This window comes from Acomys minous (assembly GCF_964271855.1).
Source record: "Acomys minous genome assembly, chromosome: 18".
Classification (NCBI taxonomy): domain Eukaryota; kingdom Metazoa; phylum Chordata; class Mammalia; order Rodentia; family Muridae; genus Acomys; species Acomys minous.
In genome coordinates this window covers 64,190,757-64,206,365 of record NC_140501.1, presented here as the reverse complement: position 1 = coordinate 64,206,365, position 15,609 = coordinate 64,190,757, and the positions used below count along the sequence as shown (strand labels likewise).

Genomic DNA, 15,609 nt, shown 5'->3' with positions numbered 1-15,609 from the left:
GCCCCCTTTCCTGTAGCACCTTCTCCCCTGGGCAGCCAGCGCCTGGCTGTTGTTCATTGCTGCTGCCCTGGATTGACACCTCAGACTCACTCATGGGTAACATACTGTATTTATTGACTTTTGGGAGAAAGGTCAAAAGTCAGGTTGGGTGTAGACTTGATTATCCTCGAAGAGTGTCCTGGGCCACAGGAAGTGGCAATCACCGGTTTAGTTGTTCCGGCTGCTTAGAAAGTGCTTTTATTCCCGCTGTAATTATGCTGGCTAGCTAAATGGTGAATTCGGGTTTCAGGCTCATTGCAGGTATCCTTTGAAATCTACTTGTGGAAGGACTCCCAGCCTCTGCCCCTGCCGAATGGCGTTGGTTGCTGTGACATGATGTTGTGCTCTCCAATTTGCACCTTGGAACAGTTGTTGAGGATAATAGAAGGTGACCCTTTAAGAGAAAAGGAGGAGGCAGTGGTTAGAAAGAGGGGGTTAACCAGCACTCTGGGGAGAGGGGCAGCGGCCCCTTGTGTCCACCCTGGTGGGTGCAAATGCAGGGTCACAGCCTGCTAGCAACTGTGTCGCTCTAGGAGCTGTGCCTCTGAGAGAAACTCAAGAGCGGCACCTGCTCTTTGGGTTTCTTTGGTGAGAGACTCTCAGGACTGCCTTGGCAATAAAGGAACTGGCGGGGGCTCAGAGACCTGGTGCTGAGGAAAGCCAGCAGATCCCGTGGCAAAACCAGGCTTGGTTGTGTGACCTCTCAGTGGGCTCCTCTCCTAGTGGGTGTCCCGTTTCTTGTGTATTAAAGGAGACATATTGGGTTAGGTGGTCCCTAGTCATTTCTTCCACTCCCAAAGTAACTTGAGCCTGTATTATACGTGGAGGGAGAAGGTGATGGGCGAGTTGAGCAGGGAGAGCAATAGAGGATGGGGAAGTGGGTACCTGCTGTTGAATTTGGCCCTGGGACCCTGGAGGACCAATGAGTACCACGTCTTTCATTTCCCTGCAAACAGCACAGAGTTCTTAGGCTTTCTATTCAGGGTTGGGGATTGGGGGCGGGGGCTAGTCCCATCACGGCCCTCAGTTTCCCTTGGTAAGGGGGCATACCCTGGTGTTGCCAGCGTCTCACCTGATTCCTTTGGGGGCCAGGACCTGAAGTCTCAGTAAAGACTGGGCTAGGTGTTGGGTCTCTGAGAGGTAAAGTGTGTGGAATTTGGGGAGTTCCAGCCACCGTGTCAGAAGGCGGCGGTGCTGCTACTGCTGTGGCACGCCCAGTCAGCTCTTCCTGTGGTCTCTTCTCAGTCAAGCTTGCACGGTTTTCAGGAACTGGTCTGGAGGGCTCCTTCAAATGCAGTTGGTCCAGCATTGTAGGAAGCGTGGTTTCCCCTGGGCAATCCATTTCTGTACCTCTTTGGCTCGGCGCTGGGGCAGACGACGCTCTGTCGCTGCCTCTGGGCTGAGATAGATAGTGCTTTACCTGAGCAGACAGGAGGACGTTGTGTCAAGGAGCTGGGGCAGCCAGAGTGAGCCCCGGTGAGGTGAATATTTTCTTGGGCTCTAATCTGTTACCTGGAGGCTCGAGGGTAGGCTTGCTTGGGTGGGAATGACAGGCAAGGATTAAAGAACGGGTTGCCAGTGCAGACAAATCGGATGGTCAGGGGAGCCTTATACGCCCCCCGCCCCCCCAATAGCTCATGGGTACGGAGGCAGTGTTCGAAACTCACCTCAGAGACTGCAGCATCTACCTTGTCCTCTACCTGGATGTAAGCATCGCTGGTTTTCGGCCTGCAATCTGAAAGGCAACAGAGTGAGTTGTGGATGAGCAGAACTTTCCTTGGGAAAAGCTCCCTGCTGAAGACCCAAGCTTACTATCCTGAGTTGCCAGAGAAATGGCCAACCCACCCTGGAAGGATGGCCTCTTTTGGGGGTCAGAACTCCAGCAATGCACCATCAAATCCTTCAGTCCTTCCAAGCCAGGAGTCTCAGGGCTGTTCAGAGGCAGCTCTGTCAGCGGAGGTCGGTTATCCCTTTCACACACTGCTGCACGAACTAGTGAGGTATTGCCTTCCACTGGAGTTGGGGAAAGTGACAACGATGGGAATTCCTCAAATGAGGAGACACCCATCCTGTCATGGACAGAAGCAGGGAGTGGCATCCAAGGAAGAGGTGAGGTGGGGAGAGGGCAGTCTGAGGAGGTGAGGGTGAAGGGGGCGGGCTCAGGGTTTTAGGTGCTTTCGAGCACCTGGGGTGAGAATCTCAGAGCCCATCTAGAAAGTCTTACACTCAGCTTCTTTTCCAGCCAGCACTGCCCACATGAGGATCCCAAAGCTGCAGAGACACAAACGGAGGAGGCTTAGCTGGCCACTGGCAAGATGGCTTTCCCATATCACATCCTTTAGAAGGGCCCTAAGCATAGACATTTGGGGGGGGTGGTGTTTGGGGTGGATAGCTTACCTGTAGACATCACTGGCTTTAGAAGCGGTCCGATTGACATCAGCCAACAGCTCTGGGGCCAAGTAAGCTAGGGTGCCCCCTGAATCCCTGGAGCCTGACCCTGACTGTGACCCTCCCTGAAATGTGGACAGGCCAAAATCGGCTAGCTGGAAAGGAACGGAAGAGGAAGGTTTTAGATGAAGGGAGCCAGAGTCTTCAGAATTTCCCCCCCCCCCTCCTCCAGAAGATGCAGCCACAGCTTTTGGAAGATGGGATGGAGGACCAGAGGAAAGGTGGAGTCAATGAAACGTTAGGCAGGAGAGCTAAGCTGCTGATGGGCAGGCCTGAGATAAGTCAGCAGGGGTGCATTGTAGAACAGGCCTGTGGAAGTGACCCAGGTGGGCACAGAGGGCCTCTGTCACCTGGTATGGCTAGAGATAAAACTATTTGGGTCTTGACACCTGAGTAATTATGTATTCAGAGGGACGGGCCAAGGGTACCCAACACGGTCCCAAGCCTGCATTAGGGTCTAGATGAGCTAACCTTGGCATGGAACGCTTGGTCTAGTAGGACGTTAGAAGGCTTGAGGTCCCTGTGCAGGAGCACAGGGTCCAAGCTGTGCAGGTAACACATCCCCAGCACCACTTCATGTAGCAGGCGACAGAGGAGAGGCCAGGGCCGAGGGCACGTGGGCTTCAGTAGCCCCGGGAGGGAACCGTTCTCCATGAACCCCGTCACAAGTGCCGGCCCAGACACGTAGCCCCACTCGAGTATCTCGGTGACTCCCAGCAGGAGCAGCACATGCTGGTTACGCAGATTCGCCATAGCCTTCACCTCCCTGGAGATCGCCTTCCTACAGGCCGAAAGGGAGGCACAATTGGGGTGAGCCCTGGAAGACCCCACCCTTGCCCCATTCAGGCTCCTTGATCACACCCTGGGGTCACTCACGAGTTCACGATCTTGACGGCTACATCATGGCCCCACTTTCTGTGTTCTGCACGGAACACAGTACCGAACCCGCCTTTGCCCACAAACTTGGGGTTCTTCAATTCTTCTAGGCGCACGAGAGAGGCCGGAGCACCAGTGGGCCTGAAGAAAAGGTTCTCGTCCAGTAGGGGGCCCACCTCCAAGTCAGCTCATCCTCTTTCTCCCAAGCTCCTCGACTGCGCCGCGTGGGCAGCGTGTCCAGCCTTCCCCTGCGGCCCGCCTAGCTTCCCAGCTCTGTCCCCCGCCTCAGCAAAGGCGTCCTCTGCGTTTGTCCCGGGCATCCTGTGTGGGTGTGCCCAAGACACAGCTGACTCCTAACTCACCACAACTTGACAGAAGACATCGGGAGCTAGCGGCTTCCTGGTGTTACAGTGAGCACAGACGGAGCTGGAAGGGACGACGTCTAAGACTGGGAGATTTTGGGGCTAAGACGAAGACTGGATCCACAAAGGGAGCAATCAAGTGGTCACAAGGCACTGAGGTCTAGGCGCCCGAAATTCCGCTTCCCAACTCGCTCCGTGAAATGAGTGACCGAACAACTTCCTTTTTAGAGGCCGGAGGGCGCCTCTGAGGTCCCGCCCCCTGGGGTAGGGCAGGAAAAAAAAATTGGGGCTGTCATTTCCTGCGTACCTGCCAGGAATTGCTTCGACCTTAGGAGTTAACTGGTCCTTGGGCGTGCCACAAAAGGAGTCCTCACCACCCAGGAACACAAAATTGACTCCCCACAGCAGCCCGGTCTCTCTTGGACCGCTTGTGTTGGCAGCTCCACTGTTTGCCAAGCACACTGGGACAAAGGGAGGATGGGTATCAGGAGGATTTTATGATACTAGCATCAGCTCTCCTAAGTTCACAACTAAGGCTTCTACTAATAAGGCTTGCCTTGAGCCAGGCATGCACACCGGCTTTTTAAATCTTACATCAACCTTATTTACCTTTCTATAGACGAGGAGATCCCAGGCACTTACAGTTTAAGTACCTTAGCCAAGTAAATATGAAAATAACTTATTTATTTATTAAGAAAAGAAAAATTTGAGGTAGGGTCTCTCTGTGTAACCCTAGTTTGGTCTGGAACTTGCTATATAATCCAGGCTGGCTTCAAACACATAGAGTTTATGCTGGGATTAAATGTGCGTGTCACCATGCTTGGCTTATTTATTTTAAAATTCATTTGCGCAAGTCCATGTGTGGGTGGGTGGAGTGCATGTCGTGGTGTGTGTGTGTAGGTCGCAGGTGTTGGACTTTACCTTCCACCTGGCTTGAGATGGGGGTCTCCGTTGTTTTCTGCTGCGTGCACAAGGCAGGCTAGCCTGTGAATGTCCCAGCATTCTCCTGTCTCTGTCTCTCATCTTACTGTGGGAACACTGGGGTGGCAAACATGGGCTGATGTCCCCGTTTCACTTGAGTTGTGGGCACTTGAGTTCGGGTCCTCATGCTGGCACGATGGCAGCTTTACCCCTCCCCCCACCTCACCCCCACACACAACTCAAACTAGCTTATTTCTGCAATGCCCCCTGGCTACATCAGTCTACCTGTGGTGCAGGTGGCTGGAGAAGGGGTGAGACTCGCAGCAATGCACTGAAGGGCCTCGCTCTGAATCCTGCTCAGGCCGTAATACCTGCTACTGCTAAGACAAGCCTTTGGCGTTGGTAAGGACTTGTCTCTCTGGGTAGCTGGGAGGCCAAGATCTGTCCCCTTGTCGGGTACCTCCTGATGCAAATACTCTAATTCATGTTCCCGACAAGCAAATACTCTTTTTTTGTTTTGTTTTGTTTTTCAGAATGGGGTTGCTCTGTGTAGCCTTGGTTGTCCTGGGCTCGCTTTGTAGACCAGGCTAGCCTCAAACTCACAGAGATCTCCCTGCCTTTGCCTCCCCAAGTATATATTCTTGATGAAGGCTTTTCAAGACTCCACAGTGGGCATGGTGGTGCACACCTTTAATCCCAGCACTTGGGAGTCAGAGGCAGGCGGATCGCTGTGAGTTCAAGGCCAGCCTGGTCTACAGAGCAACACGTTCCAGGACAGCCAGAGCTATACAGAGAAACCTTGTCTTAAAAAAAAAAAAAGAAAGAAAAGGAAAGGAAAAGGAAAAAGAGAAAGAGAGAGAGAGAGAGAGAGAGAGAGGAATCATATGCCACCTACCCTTGTATGGCTGGGTTACTTCATTCAGACACAGTATCTTCAAGGCTCTTTATGTTATGGGATGCTTCTGAGTTTTATTACAATTAAATATCCTAGCATGCTGAATAGCTCATTCTGTAATCGCGATCTGCTCTAGCCCTTTAGGTGGCTTTCTCCTTTTGAACACCGTGAATGATGGTGCTGTGAACATTACTGTACAATACCTACTTGAACCCCTGCTTCTGGTTCTTTCAGGAGCGGAAGTGCTCATAGCAGGTGCCGTGTGCAGCGGAAGTGCTCATAGCAGGTGCCGTGTGCAGCGGAGTGCTCATAGCAGGTGCCGTGTGCAGCGGAAGTGCTCATAGCAGGTGCTGTGTGCAGTGAGAGAGCCACCCCTCTCAATGGTTTGGCTTGAACACGCTGGAAAATTTCCTCTCCCTGCTTTATCTCAGAATTCCTGAAAATTAGTTCTCCCCTCTTGGTGTGATTCCTGGTTTATGTATATTAAGCCTCCTTGCTCTTTACACTAAACTTTTCTAAGCCTTGCCTGTCTTTGCCATGTTAAAAGGAGGCTCATTTCCAGAGCAGCTATTTGTTCAACTGTGTCCCCATTTAACACAGCTCTGTGCTTTTAGTGGTTACACAAATTTTTGGCTAATGTTCCTCCCCGCCCCCAATCTATCTTGGAATTTTAAAAAATATTTTCTTGTTATTTAAAAAAATGGAAATATGCTCTATTACTGGGTGGTAAGAACAGCAAGAACGCGGATGTACTTAAGTGACTGAACCGTATGTTGTAAATGCTTAAATGATACACTTTATGCTACACATATTTTACAAGTAAAAAGGATCTTATAAAGATAAAATTTCATGAAGCCAAGGAGATGGCTCAGAGGTTAAGAGAACTGGCTGTTCTCCCAAAGGTCCTGAGTTCAATTCCCAGCAATGTATGGTAGCTCATAACCATCTATAATGAGATCTGGTGGCCTCTTTTGGCCTGCAAGTGTCTATGCAGGCAGAATACTCTCTAAATAACAAATACATACATTTTAAAAAAGATACAATTTCATGTAACATAAAAGAGATCCTGGGACTAGGGAGTACAGTTCAGCTGGTGGAGTGCTTGCCTCTCACACTAGAGGCCCTGAGTTTGATCCCCAGCACGTGTGTCAACTAAGAGTGGTCAACCAGCACTGTGGAGGTGGTGGCCAGAGGAGCTGAAATTTAAAGTTACTGTTAGTTACATAATGAGTAGCCAACCTGGGCTACGTAAGACCTTGCCTCAAAAAAAAAAAAAAGGGGGGGGGAGAGATATGAAGATATAGTCATGAATATTTAACTATTTGCATTAATAAGCATTTAGCTGTGTGTAGACATTAAATTTTACCGGGGGGGGGGGGAATAAAAGAAACATATAAAACTGGGAATGGTGACATGTGCCTGTGATCACAACACTTTGCAGGTCCAGGCAGAAAGATGAGGAAGTCCAGGTCATCTTCTGAAAACTCCCAAATTCAAGGCCAGCCTGAGTGAGGGCCTGTCTCAAACAACAGAAAAGAAAAGACACAATAAAAGAAAAGAAGAAGCACACATAGACCTGTTTAGAAAAAAAACATCGGAGTGCGAGATAGATATATTGGCCCAGCACTAGGGTGGCTGAGGCAGGAGGATGGTGATTTTGAAGACTAGCCTGGCTATGTAGTAAGATTCTGTCTCAAACAAGCAAAATGGAATGATCAAGGAGAAATATGGTCCAAGGAGTTGTTCCTGGATAGGGGGGGTTTATGGGTGGACTATTTTTGTTTTCTTGTATTTTATGTTGTCGGTTTTTTGTTTATTTTATTTTTATTTTGTGTTTATTTATTCATTTTATTTATTTATTTTGTTTTTTTAAAAGATTTATTTAGAAGCGGCTAGAAGAAGGTGCCGGATCCCCAGGAATTGGAGTTCCAGGCTGTTGTGAGCCACCCCACTCGGTTGTTGGGAACTAAACGTGGATTCCCTGTGCTCTTAACTCCCGAGTCGTCTCCCAGCCCCCTGTATCCTCATTTGAAAGCTCCGTTTTCTAACTTTTTTGAGATGAACCCCGTGGAGTGTGCACAGTGAAACCGAACTGCAGCTGTGCAGAGACGAAGCGGCTTCCCTCTCCTCTGTGCTACTCTAACCCAGAAACTCCTGGCTGTTCAGCCTAACTGAAATTACTAGGCCCTGAGTTTGCCTATCGTAAGATTCCGATAGACACGCCATTGGGTGTGCGCATGCGCGTTTCCAGTCCAAGAGGATAGTGTGAGCCAACAAGGAAGTCCACAGGGCAAACTTACTTTCTGTTTTCCTTTCTACCCAGGCACCATTACATCATTATCATGAGCAGTGACAAGTGCTGGCCTTTTTCATAGCTGATAGTTGATAAGGCACCATCACAGCAAATCGCCACAGGTGTGAGGTTGGAAATACTGCAGATGAAGAAGTGAGAAACGGTCTGTCTTTGGGCCTGGGCTCTGTGTCAGGCTGGTTTCAAGCTCAGAGAGGCACCTGCTCTGTCTCCTGAGTGTTAGGATTAGAAGCATAGGTTATTTCTTAAAGTAAACGAGCCTAGGATGCATGTGGAAGACTCAAGTAAAAGATCAGGGTAGGAAAAAGACACGTTGGAGGGTGCAATTGCTCATTTCTGGGCAGGGTCTTTTCATATAGAACTACCTGGCCTGGAACCCACTTATTATGTAGGCCAGGCTGGTGATAAAGCACTTTAAAATGGCACCTGTGAGTGTGCATGTGCAAGCACAGAGAGAAGGGAGAGAGAGAGAGAGAGAGACAGAGAGAGAGAGAGAGAGAGAGAGAGAGAGAGAGAAGAAGGAGGAAGAAGAAGAAGAAGAAGAAGAAGAAGAAGAAGAAGAAGAAGAAGAAGAAGAAGAAATGCAGTATTGTCTGATGCTCAAGGGTACAAACTCTAGAGTTAGGAGCAAGTAATAAAACTCTGCTCTGTTAATTACCAGCTGTTTGATCAATCTCTCTGCATTTTGATTAATTATAGAACCCCCTGGGCTCGGTAATTGTGGAGATGAAATGAAACCAGCCACCTAACACATGCCCAGTAAGTGGTAATCATCTCTACAATAAACACTACTGTGTGAGGTGCGTTTACATTCAAATTTCCTGCTTTAACTACTGCTCTGAAAGTCCAGCTTTTCCATCCGATCAGTGGCCAGCTCCACCCTTTCCTCTCAGTGGCCCTCTAATGACTCACTCTTAACAAAGTCTCCCCTTTCTCCTAGACACCGGACCTGAGGGAGTTACTAAGGAAGTTAGAGTTCTCTGATTTGTCATCTCAATAGAGAGGAGGGCGTGGTCACTGCTAAAACTCATTTGTCATTTGCCCGGAGGAGTGCTCATCATGGTTAAAAAAAACGTGTCATATTGCTGACCCGAGGATGGGCTCTGCGCCTGGGGCGGTACCCGGGGTGCCTTGTACTATGGGCCCTCCTCAGGTGGCCTGTGGTTTAAGCTGTAGCTATGGTTGGCCTTTTATTGATCCTGACAAGGCCTCATGTAAAAAGTCTGGCTCTGCGTTTCTCCAGCAGCTGATTGGAAGAGTGGGGAGAAGAGACAGTTCTGATGCTGTGAGGGTGTCTCCCAGCTTCGTGTTCCTCCTGAGGTTCGTGGTACGGTACTTCAGATGGTCTCCTGAGGGACTGGGGCCCGGCCAGGAACAAACAGCGGAAGCATCTTGGCACCCTCTCCATTCCCATGGGGGGGGTCTCTTCCTCTTTCCCCCCTGAAACGCGATACCCCCTCCCTACAAACCTTCCAACCTAGGTCTCAGGCCCTGTTCTCAGAGGAACACGACCCAAGATCCCCCTTCCTCTCTACTTCCTCCTCGTTGCTTCCCCATGAATGTCTCTGTGATCAGAGCTGCTGTCTGCAAGGAAAGAGAAAAAGAGAGCTGGCCAGAGTGGCCGGCACACGTCTGTAATCCCAGCCCTCGGGAGGCAGAGGCACGCCGATTTCTGAGTTCGAGGCCAGCCTGGTCTACAAAGTGAGTCCAGGACAGCCAAGGCTACACAGAGAAACCCTGTCTTGAAAAACCAAAAAAAAAAAAAAAAAAAAAAAAAAAAAGCTTTTTGTGATAAACGTGCCACTCCTGACAGTACCCCTAACCTCCCCTAAAGAAGACGGGCACAGCAGAGCCTCCACCTGAATCCTCTTCTAAATGTGGCAAAGCTTGGACACTGGGCTGTTGACTGCCCTTTGCCTCAGCTGCTGACAGCATGCGGCCCAAACTGTGGAGAGGCACGAGGACCCTGGGAAGTTGATTGCTTCACTTTGCGTAGAACAAAAATAGGACAGTCCCCTCAAGTTCCTGCTTCACAGGAAAGTCTGTCAAACCTTCTGGGCCTGGTGGCCGAAGAAAGATACCCCACTGACCACAGAGGAACCTTGGCTGACTGTCCAAGCAGCTTGTAACTCAGTGTCATTTTTTTAATAGATTAGGAAGCTGCTTGGTCTACCCTTCCTGTTTATTTGGGTAAAATGTACCCTTTTTGGGGTTTCTGATGGATTTGAAGACTAGACTAGTAAAAGATTTATCAGTTTAACAGTAGAAAGCAAGGTTTCAGCGGCCTTCTCAGTCATCTTCGTGTATAAAAATCAGGCTACAGGGCTCACTTTCCCTACAGGGCAGAGGGACTCTCCAGACAGATTACTTTGTTACCAGAGTAACAAGTTTCAAAGTAACTTTTTACTGTTCTCTTATCTAAAGAATTTTGCTTTACAATGGCTGCAGTAATCAACCCCAGGAGTCTCAAGGTGAGTGACTGGACAGAAAATGTGAAGTTGATGTAAGGTCTGAGAGCACAGATGCCATGAGGATCTAGGGAAGAGTTTTATGAACTAAGAAGGTGTTTAAGGTTGGGGAATGCAAGCTGTGAAGGCTGCAGGAGATGAAAACTTAGATGGTGATAAGAAAGTTGGCATTCCATGTCTGGTTATGGTAGCCTGGGTTCTGCGTCCAGTGGGCCTGTCCAGACCCTGTTTCCTTCCCGTAGGGAACAGGGGAACCTTGAGATCAAAGGTTCTGTTTCTCTTTCAGGAGCAGCTCACAGTGCTCAGGGTGAGTGTTACAATTAGCTCTTTTAAAACGAGGTTGCTGGTACCAGATGGCAGTGGAAACTCGGGTATTCCAAAGGCCTCGGATACAGCCATTTTGTTAAGCCGCTATATTAATGGTAAGGGTGAAAGCCCGAAGCTGACAGAAGGCAGTTCCGGTGGGCTGTACTGGTCAACTGGCTGCCTCCTCGGAAGCTGGATGTGGCTGCGGAGGGTGGCTGCCAATCAAGAGGTCCAAAGGCAAGTTCCTCAGGGAGAAGGGGAGCCCTTCCTTCCCCAGAATAAACGATGACATGCAGTAGGCCATGGTGGAGTGGAGCGAAAGGCAAGCCAGCCTTTATTTTGTGGACCAGGAACATTAGAAACCTTGGACAGTAGGAGGGGCTTCAAAGGTGAATGTGAGTTGCTGGGGCTCGGGGTGCCCAGGGGTGCTTAATCTACACGTAACAAACAGCCTAGCCATAAGAGGGCAAAACAACACTTACTTTTCCTATGGGTGGGGGAAGATCTCCGTATATGATCAAAGGTCATTGGTTGAAAGCCAAGACACCAGACATCTAATTAGCAAAGGGTGGGTATCTCCAGGAATCCCCAGGTAGTTGCTGGATGGTTTTTTTTTTTAATTATCAGGAAAAGGTTGGGCTTGTAAGCTCCCTGAGGGCTACGTGAGGATCCCTAGAGGTTCTGAGGTTCCCCAGATAAGGCAGAGAGGAAACCTCACTGAGTATTTAAAAATGTTTAGTAACAAGAGGCAGGCAGATCGCTGTGAGTTCGAGGCCAGCCTGGTCTACAAAGTGAGTCCAGGATGGCCAAGGCTACATAGAGAAACCCTGTCTCGAAAAACCAAAAAAAAAAAAAATGTTTAGTAACAAAGCTTTTCATAGCCAGGCATAGTGATACATGCCTGTAATCCCAGCACTCGGGAGACAGAGGCAGGTGGATCTCTGTGAGTTTGAGGCCAGCATGATCTACCAAATAAGTCCAGGGCAGCCAAGGCTACACAGAGAAAGCCTGTCTCAAAAAACCAAAACCAAAACCAAACTGAAAAGGAAAAAAAAAAAGAAAAAGAAAAAAAAAGAAAAGAAAGAAAAGAAAAGATGGTGAAGTCACATGGTAGGTTACAAGCCATGTGGCCAACATGGTTGCTATTTAAAAACATTTGTTTTCCCAGTAAATCTATCTGTCTATCTATCTGTCTATCTATCTATCTATCTGAGTTGTATCCAAGTTACGTGCATGTATACACAAAGAATAAATCCAAATTACATACATACATATATATGACCTAAACAAGAGTTGAAACACACAAACAGAGAGAGAGAGAGAGAGAGAGAGAGAGAGAGAGAGACATATAGATTTTAATTATAAGCCTTTTGTTTGTTATAAGTTTGAAGCCAATTCTTGCTGTAGATTATATAGATTTTAAACCATACTGAATGAGCAACTTAAAAATCTTTAGATAAGAATTTGCCATAAGCATAGAGCAGAGTGAGTTCAGATACAAGATATTTGGGAATCATTTGTCCGTGGAAATAAGAGGTGCCTATTTCTGGCCTTTGGATGGGGCCAAGGTGTTGAAAAAAAATCTAAGTCCATGAAGGAAGAGAGAGTGTGTGCTTAGCTTAGTACAGGCTGGCTGCAGAAAGCCAATGGCATGGTCCATGTGGGTAGGCTTCGAAAGCCAGTGTCATGTGGGAGACACAGCAGGCTAAGGAATTGTATTCTAGAATTTGAGACCAAATTCACAGGAGAGTCAGATCAGCAGCTTGGTTCTGGCAGCCGCTGGGGGAGGAACAGTTGTGAGGGTTGAGTGCAGCAGATAAAAGGTTTGGGATCCAAGTCCTCGGAGGCCAGGGGTTCTGCTGGCGTGACCATCCCTGCTAGTAGGACTTGGGACATAGAATACTGGCTACAGATGGAGGAGTGAGAGCCCAGTTTCCAAAAAACTGGACAGAGGGAGCTCAGACCTGGATCACGGAGGATGCTAAAGCCTAAAGAGTGCCCCCTGGTGGCCACTTAGACTAGTCTGAGGACAGGCTACAGAACAAAAGGGAAATCAGGTGTTTTGGGTGCGAGGTCTGCACAATAGCAATTTGGATAAATGTTGCAGCAGGCATCCCAGAAGGTCTGGCTGTCGATTTTAGGCTAGGTGGTGTCCTTTTCCCCAGCCTGTGCTGGAGACCAAAGGTCTCGGAGCAGCGTCCCACTTGATAGCCAGGGGTAGTGCGGGGAGTGGGGTAGCCTTGGGTCAGCTGTCTCTGGATCTAAAGGCTCCCCGGAACAAAGACTATCTTCCTTCTGGAATGAGCTTGCCCTGGTGCAGTCGAGGTTTGGCAGGGGATCCCGGAGGTCTTAGGCCTGGGAGAAGATCCTGGTACTTCTTAGTCAAGGGCTGGGAAAGTCGATCTGTCAGGTAGAAAGATGGAGGGGAGGAGAGATCTGCACAGAGAAAACCCTGTCTTGAAAAGACCAAAATAAATAAATAAATAAATAAATAAATAAATAAATAAAGCAGGTTTATTGTGGAAAGCTCTCAGGTGGTCTCACGAATGAGACCATGAAAATCTCTGTGCAGACAGGAAGATAGAGGGGAGCAGTGAGAGAAAGAGAGTGCAGGCAGGGAGAGATAAAATGTTGGGGGGGGGGTGGAGGGAGAGAGGGAGAGAGGGAGGGAGGGAAGGAGAGAGAGAGAGATTGAATTATAGATGGGCGTGAACGACCATGTGGTTGCTGGGAATTGAACTCAGGACCTTTGAAAGAACAGACAGTGCTCTTAACCGCTGAGCCATCTCTCCAGCCTGCTTTAAATTTTAAAAAAAATTTATTTTATTTATGAGTGTTCTATCTGCATGTACACCTGCCAACCAGAGGAGGGCATCAGTCATGTTATAGATAGTTGTAAGCCACCACGTGGTTTGCCCAGATCTGAACTCAAGAGCAGTCAGTGATTTTAATTGTTGAGCCTTCTCTCCAACCCCCACCCAGCCCTTTTTAAATAGGAGAATTATGAACAGAAAATGTACGTACCTTGAGCCAGACGTTGTGAAAGAAGATGCCGTATCCCAGCCATAACTACTGCTCCGGAGTACAGTGGAGACATAACGCTGATGAGCACCACAGCTTTAGCCTGAAGACGCCCCTTCCATAGTTTCCCTGCCAAAGGCTCTAGGGTTTTGCTTGTTTTAACTATTGGAAGCTGGAAAGGCTTAGATCTATGTTGTTACACATCAGAGCCACGATCTGTGAAGACCAAGGCAGCGGCTGCGTGGAACATGTATTGAAATGGAAGACAGGGAAACCTAAGTCTGTAGTTAGAGCAACTCAAGCGATGTCGAGAATGGAGTTAACGCAGTGGGACCAGAGAGGAAGGATTCCAGCCTAGAGATGTTTCTGAGGTATTAATAGAAAGATCTGGTGGATGAGAAAGTCAGGAATATTTAAGCTTCTATTTTGGGATGTTGACAGAATGGTAAGACCATAAACTCGGATATGGAATGCAAAAGAGACACAAATTGTGGAAACAGATTATGTATGGATGGGAAGAGCCACGTCCATGTGAGGGATCTTGAGCTGAGCAGGCAAGAGAAAGCATGAGGCCAGGACGTGAGGCATGATGGAAGCCTGGTTGAAATAAACAATGGGCCAGGCATGGTGGCGTACAGCTGTAATGCTAGCTACATAGGGGCCTGGGGGCAGGAAATTTGTAGGTTCAAGGCTAGTTTGGGATACATGTCAAGACTCTGTCCGACTCACAGTAAAATTTAAAAGAGGGGTCTGGAGAGATGGCTCAGCGGTTAGGAGCACTGTCTGCTTTTCCAGAGATCCTGAGTTCAATTCCCAGCAACCACTGTAGATGGTTCACACCCATCTATAATGGGATCTGATGCCCTCTTCCGGCATGCAGGTGTATACGCAAATAGAGCACTCACACACATAAAATAAATAAATAAAATCTTTAAAAATAAACTTAAAAGGGAGTGTGGTTGGAGACAAAATTTAGTGGTAGAGTATGTATTTAGAACTCAGTATCCTCCGGGTTCCATCTCCAGCAAGCCGGAACAAACAAGACAAACAAAACAAAAAACGCCAAGTCTAAACAAGCAAGCAACCTCCCTCCCTCATACATAGGGACTAGCGACCTACCTGAGGGTAGAGAAGCAGAAGCCATGCTGGAGAGCAGGGAAGAGAGCCATTGAGTCAGCAGCCAGTGAGAGGGCATCTGTTTAATCTTGGATTTTGCAAAAGGAGAAACAGAGCGAGTGAGCAAGGGCAGGAACGCACGCAGTGTTTCAGAAAATGAGAGCAACCCAGAAGGGGAAAGCCAGGGCTAGATGCTCTCCTGAGACTGTTGCAGGGTAATAGCAGCATTAGATTCTGGAGTTCAGAAAGTGTCCCCCCACCCCCACTTGTACACACGGAGAAACGGGAAGCTGACAAATGTGGATGCTCATTGGCTGGAGGTCACACTTTGCCTCTCCTTCCTGGCGGCACTTGTGTCACAGCGGGAGGTGGGAGAGCCTGCTGGCTGGGAGGAGAGACTTGCTGTTATTTTGAGGCACTTGTCTTCAGACTCACTATGTCACTGAGGATGACTTTGAATTTCTGGTTCTCTTGTGGCCAGTTCTCTCAAGGTGCTGGGGACCAACCTCAGGGTTCTATGCAGCTGAGCTCCCCCAACTGAGCTACAGCCCTCGTGATGGATAATTTTACATAGCAGCTTGGGAAGATTTGGTGAGTTTTAAGTAAACACAGGGTGGTTCTTAGTAATGTGGTGAGCCTCTTCCCACCAACTGAACGCCTGAATGAACCGAAGAAGACTCATTTTCCTTAACAAGAGGAGAGCGAGGGTCTCGGTCTACCTGCCAGCCTTTGGAGGCTTTCCGTACCTTTGACTCCATTGGGTCTTGAGCCTGGATCCACACTGAGGATTCTGTAGTTAGTTGTCAGCATCCATAAACATGTGAGCCAGGCCCCTAGGTCACACCT

General features: G+C 48.6%; 1 protein-coding gene across 3 annotated transcripts; it reads right to left on the bottom strand.

Moving 5' to 3' along the window:
• Positions 1-95: 95 nt before the first annotated feature.
• On the bottom strand, positions 96-4,051 carry RIPK3 (receptor interacting serine/threonine kinase 3). 3 transcript variants are annotated; one of them, XM_084767989.1, is made up of 10 exons: positions 3,726-4,051; positions 3,364-3,539; positions 2,959-3,268; positions 2,437-2,582; positions 2,264-2,310; positions 1,885-2,052; positions 1,707-1,774; positions 1,112-1,459; positions 925-985; positions 96-433 (listed from the first exon to the last, which is right to left on the bottom strand). In XM_084767989.1, exons 3-10 carry the CDS (start codon positions 3,238-3,240, stop codon positions 315-317), a joined length of 1,239 nt encoding a protein of 412 aa, XP_084624115.1. In that variant the 5' UTR covers positions 3,241-3,268; positions 3,364-3,539; positions 3,726-4,051; the 3' UTR covers positions 96-314. The 3 variants fall into 3 exon arrangements, with proteins under 3 accessions (XP_084624115.1, XP_084624113.1, XP_084624114.1); XM_084767987.1 differs by having other exon boundaries at positions 3,364-3,504; positions 3,726-4,044; XM_084767988.1 differs by lacking the exon at positions 925-985 and having other exon boundaries at positions 3,364-3,504; positions 3,726-4,047.
• Positions 4,052-15,609: the final 11,558 nt, after the last annotated feature.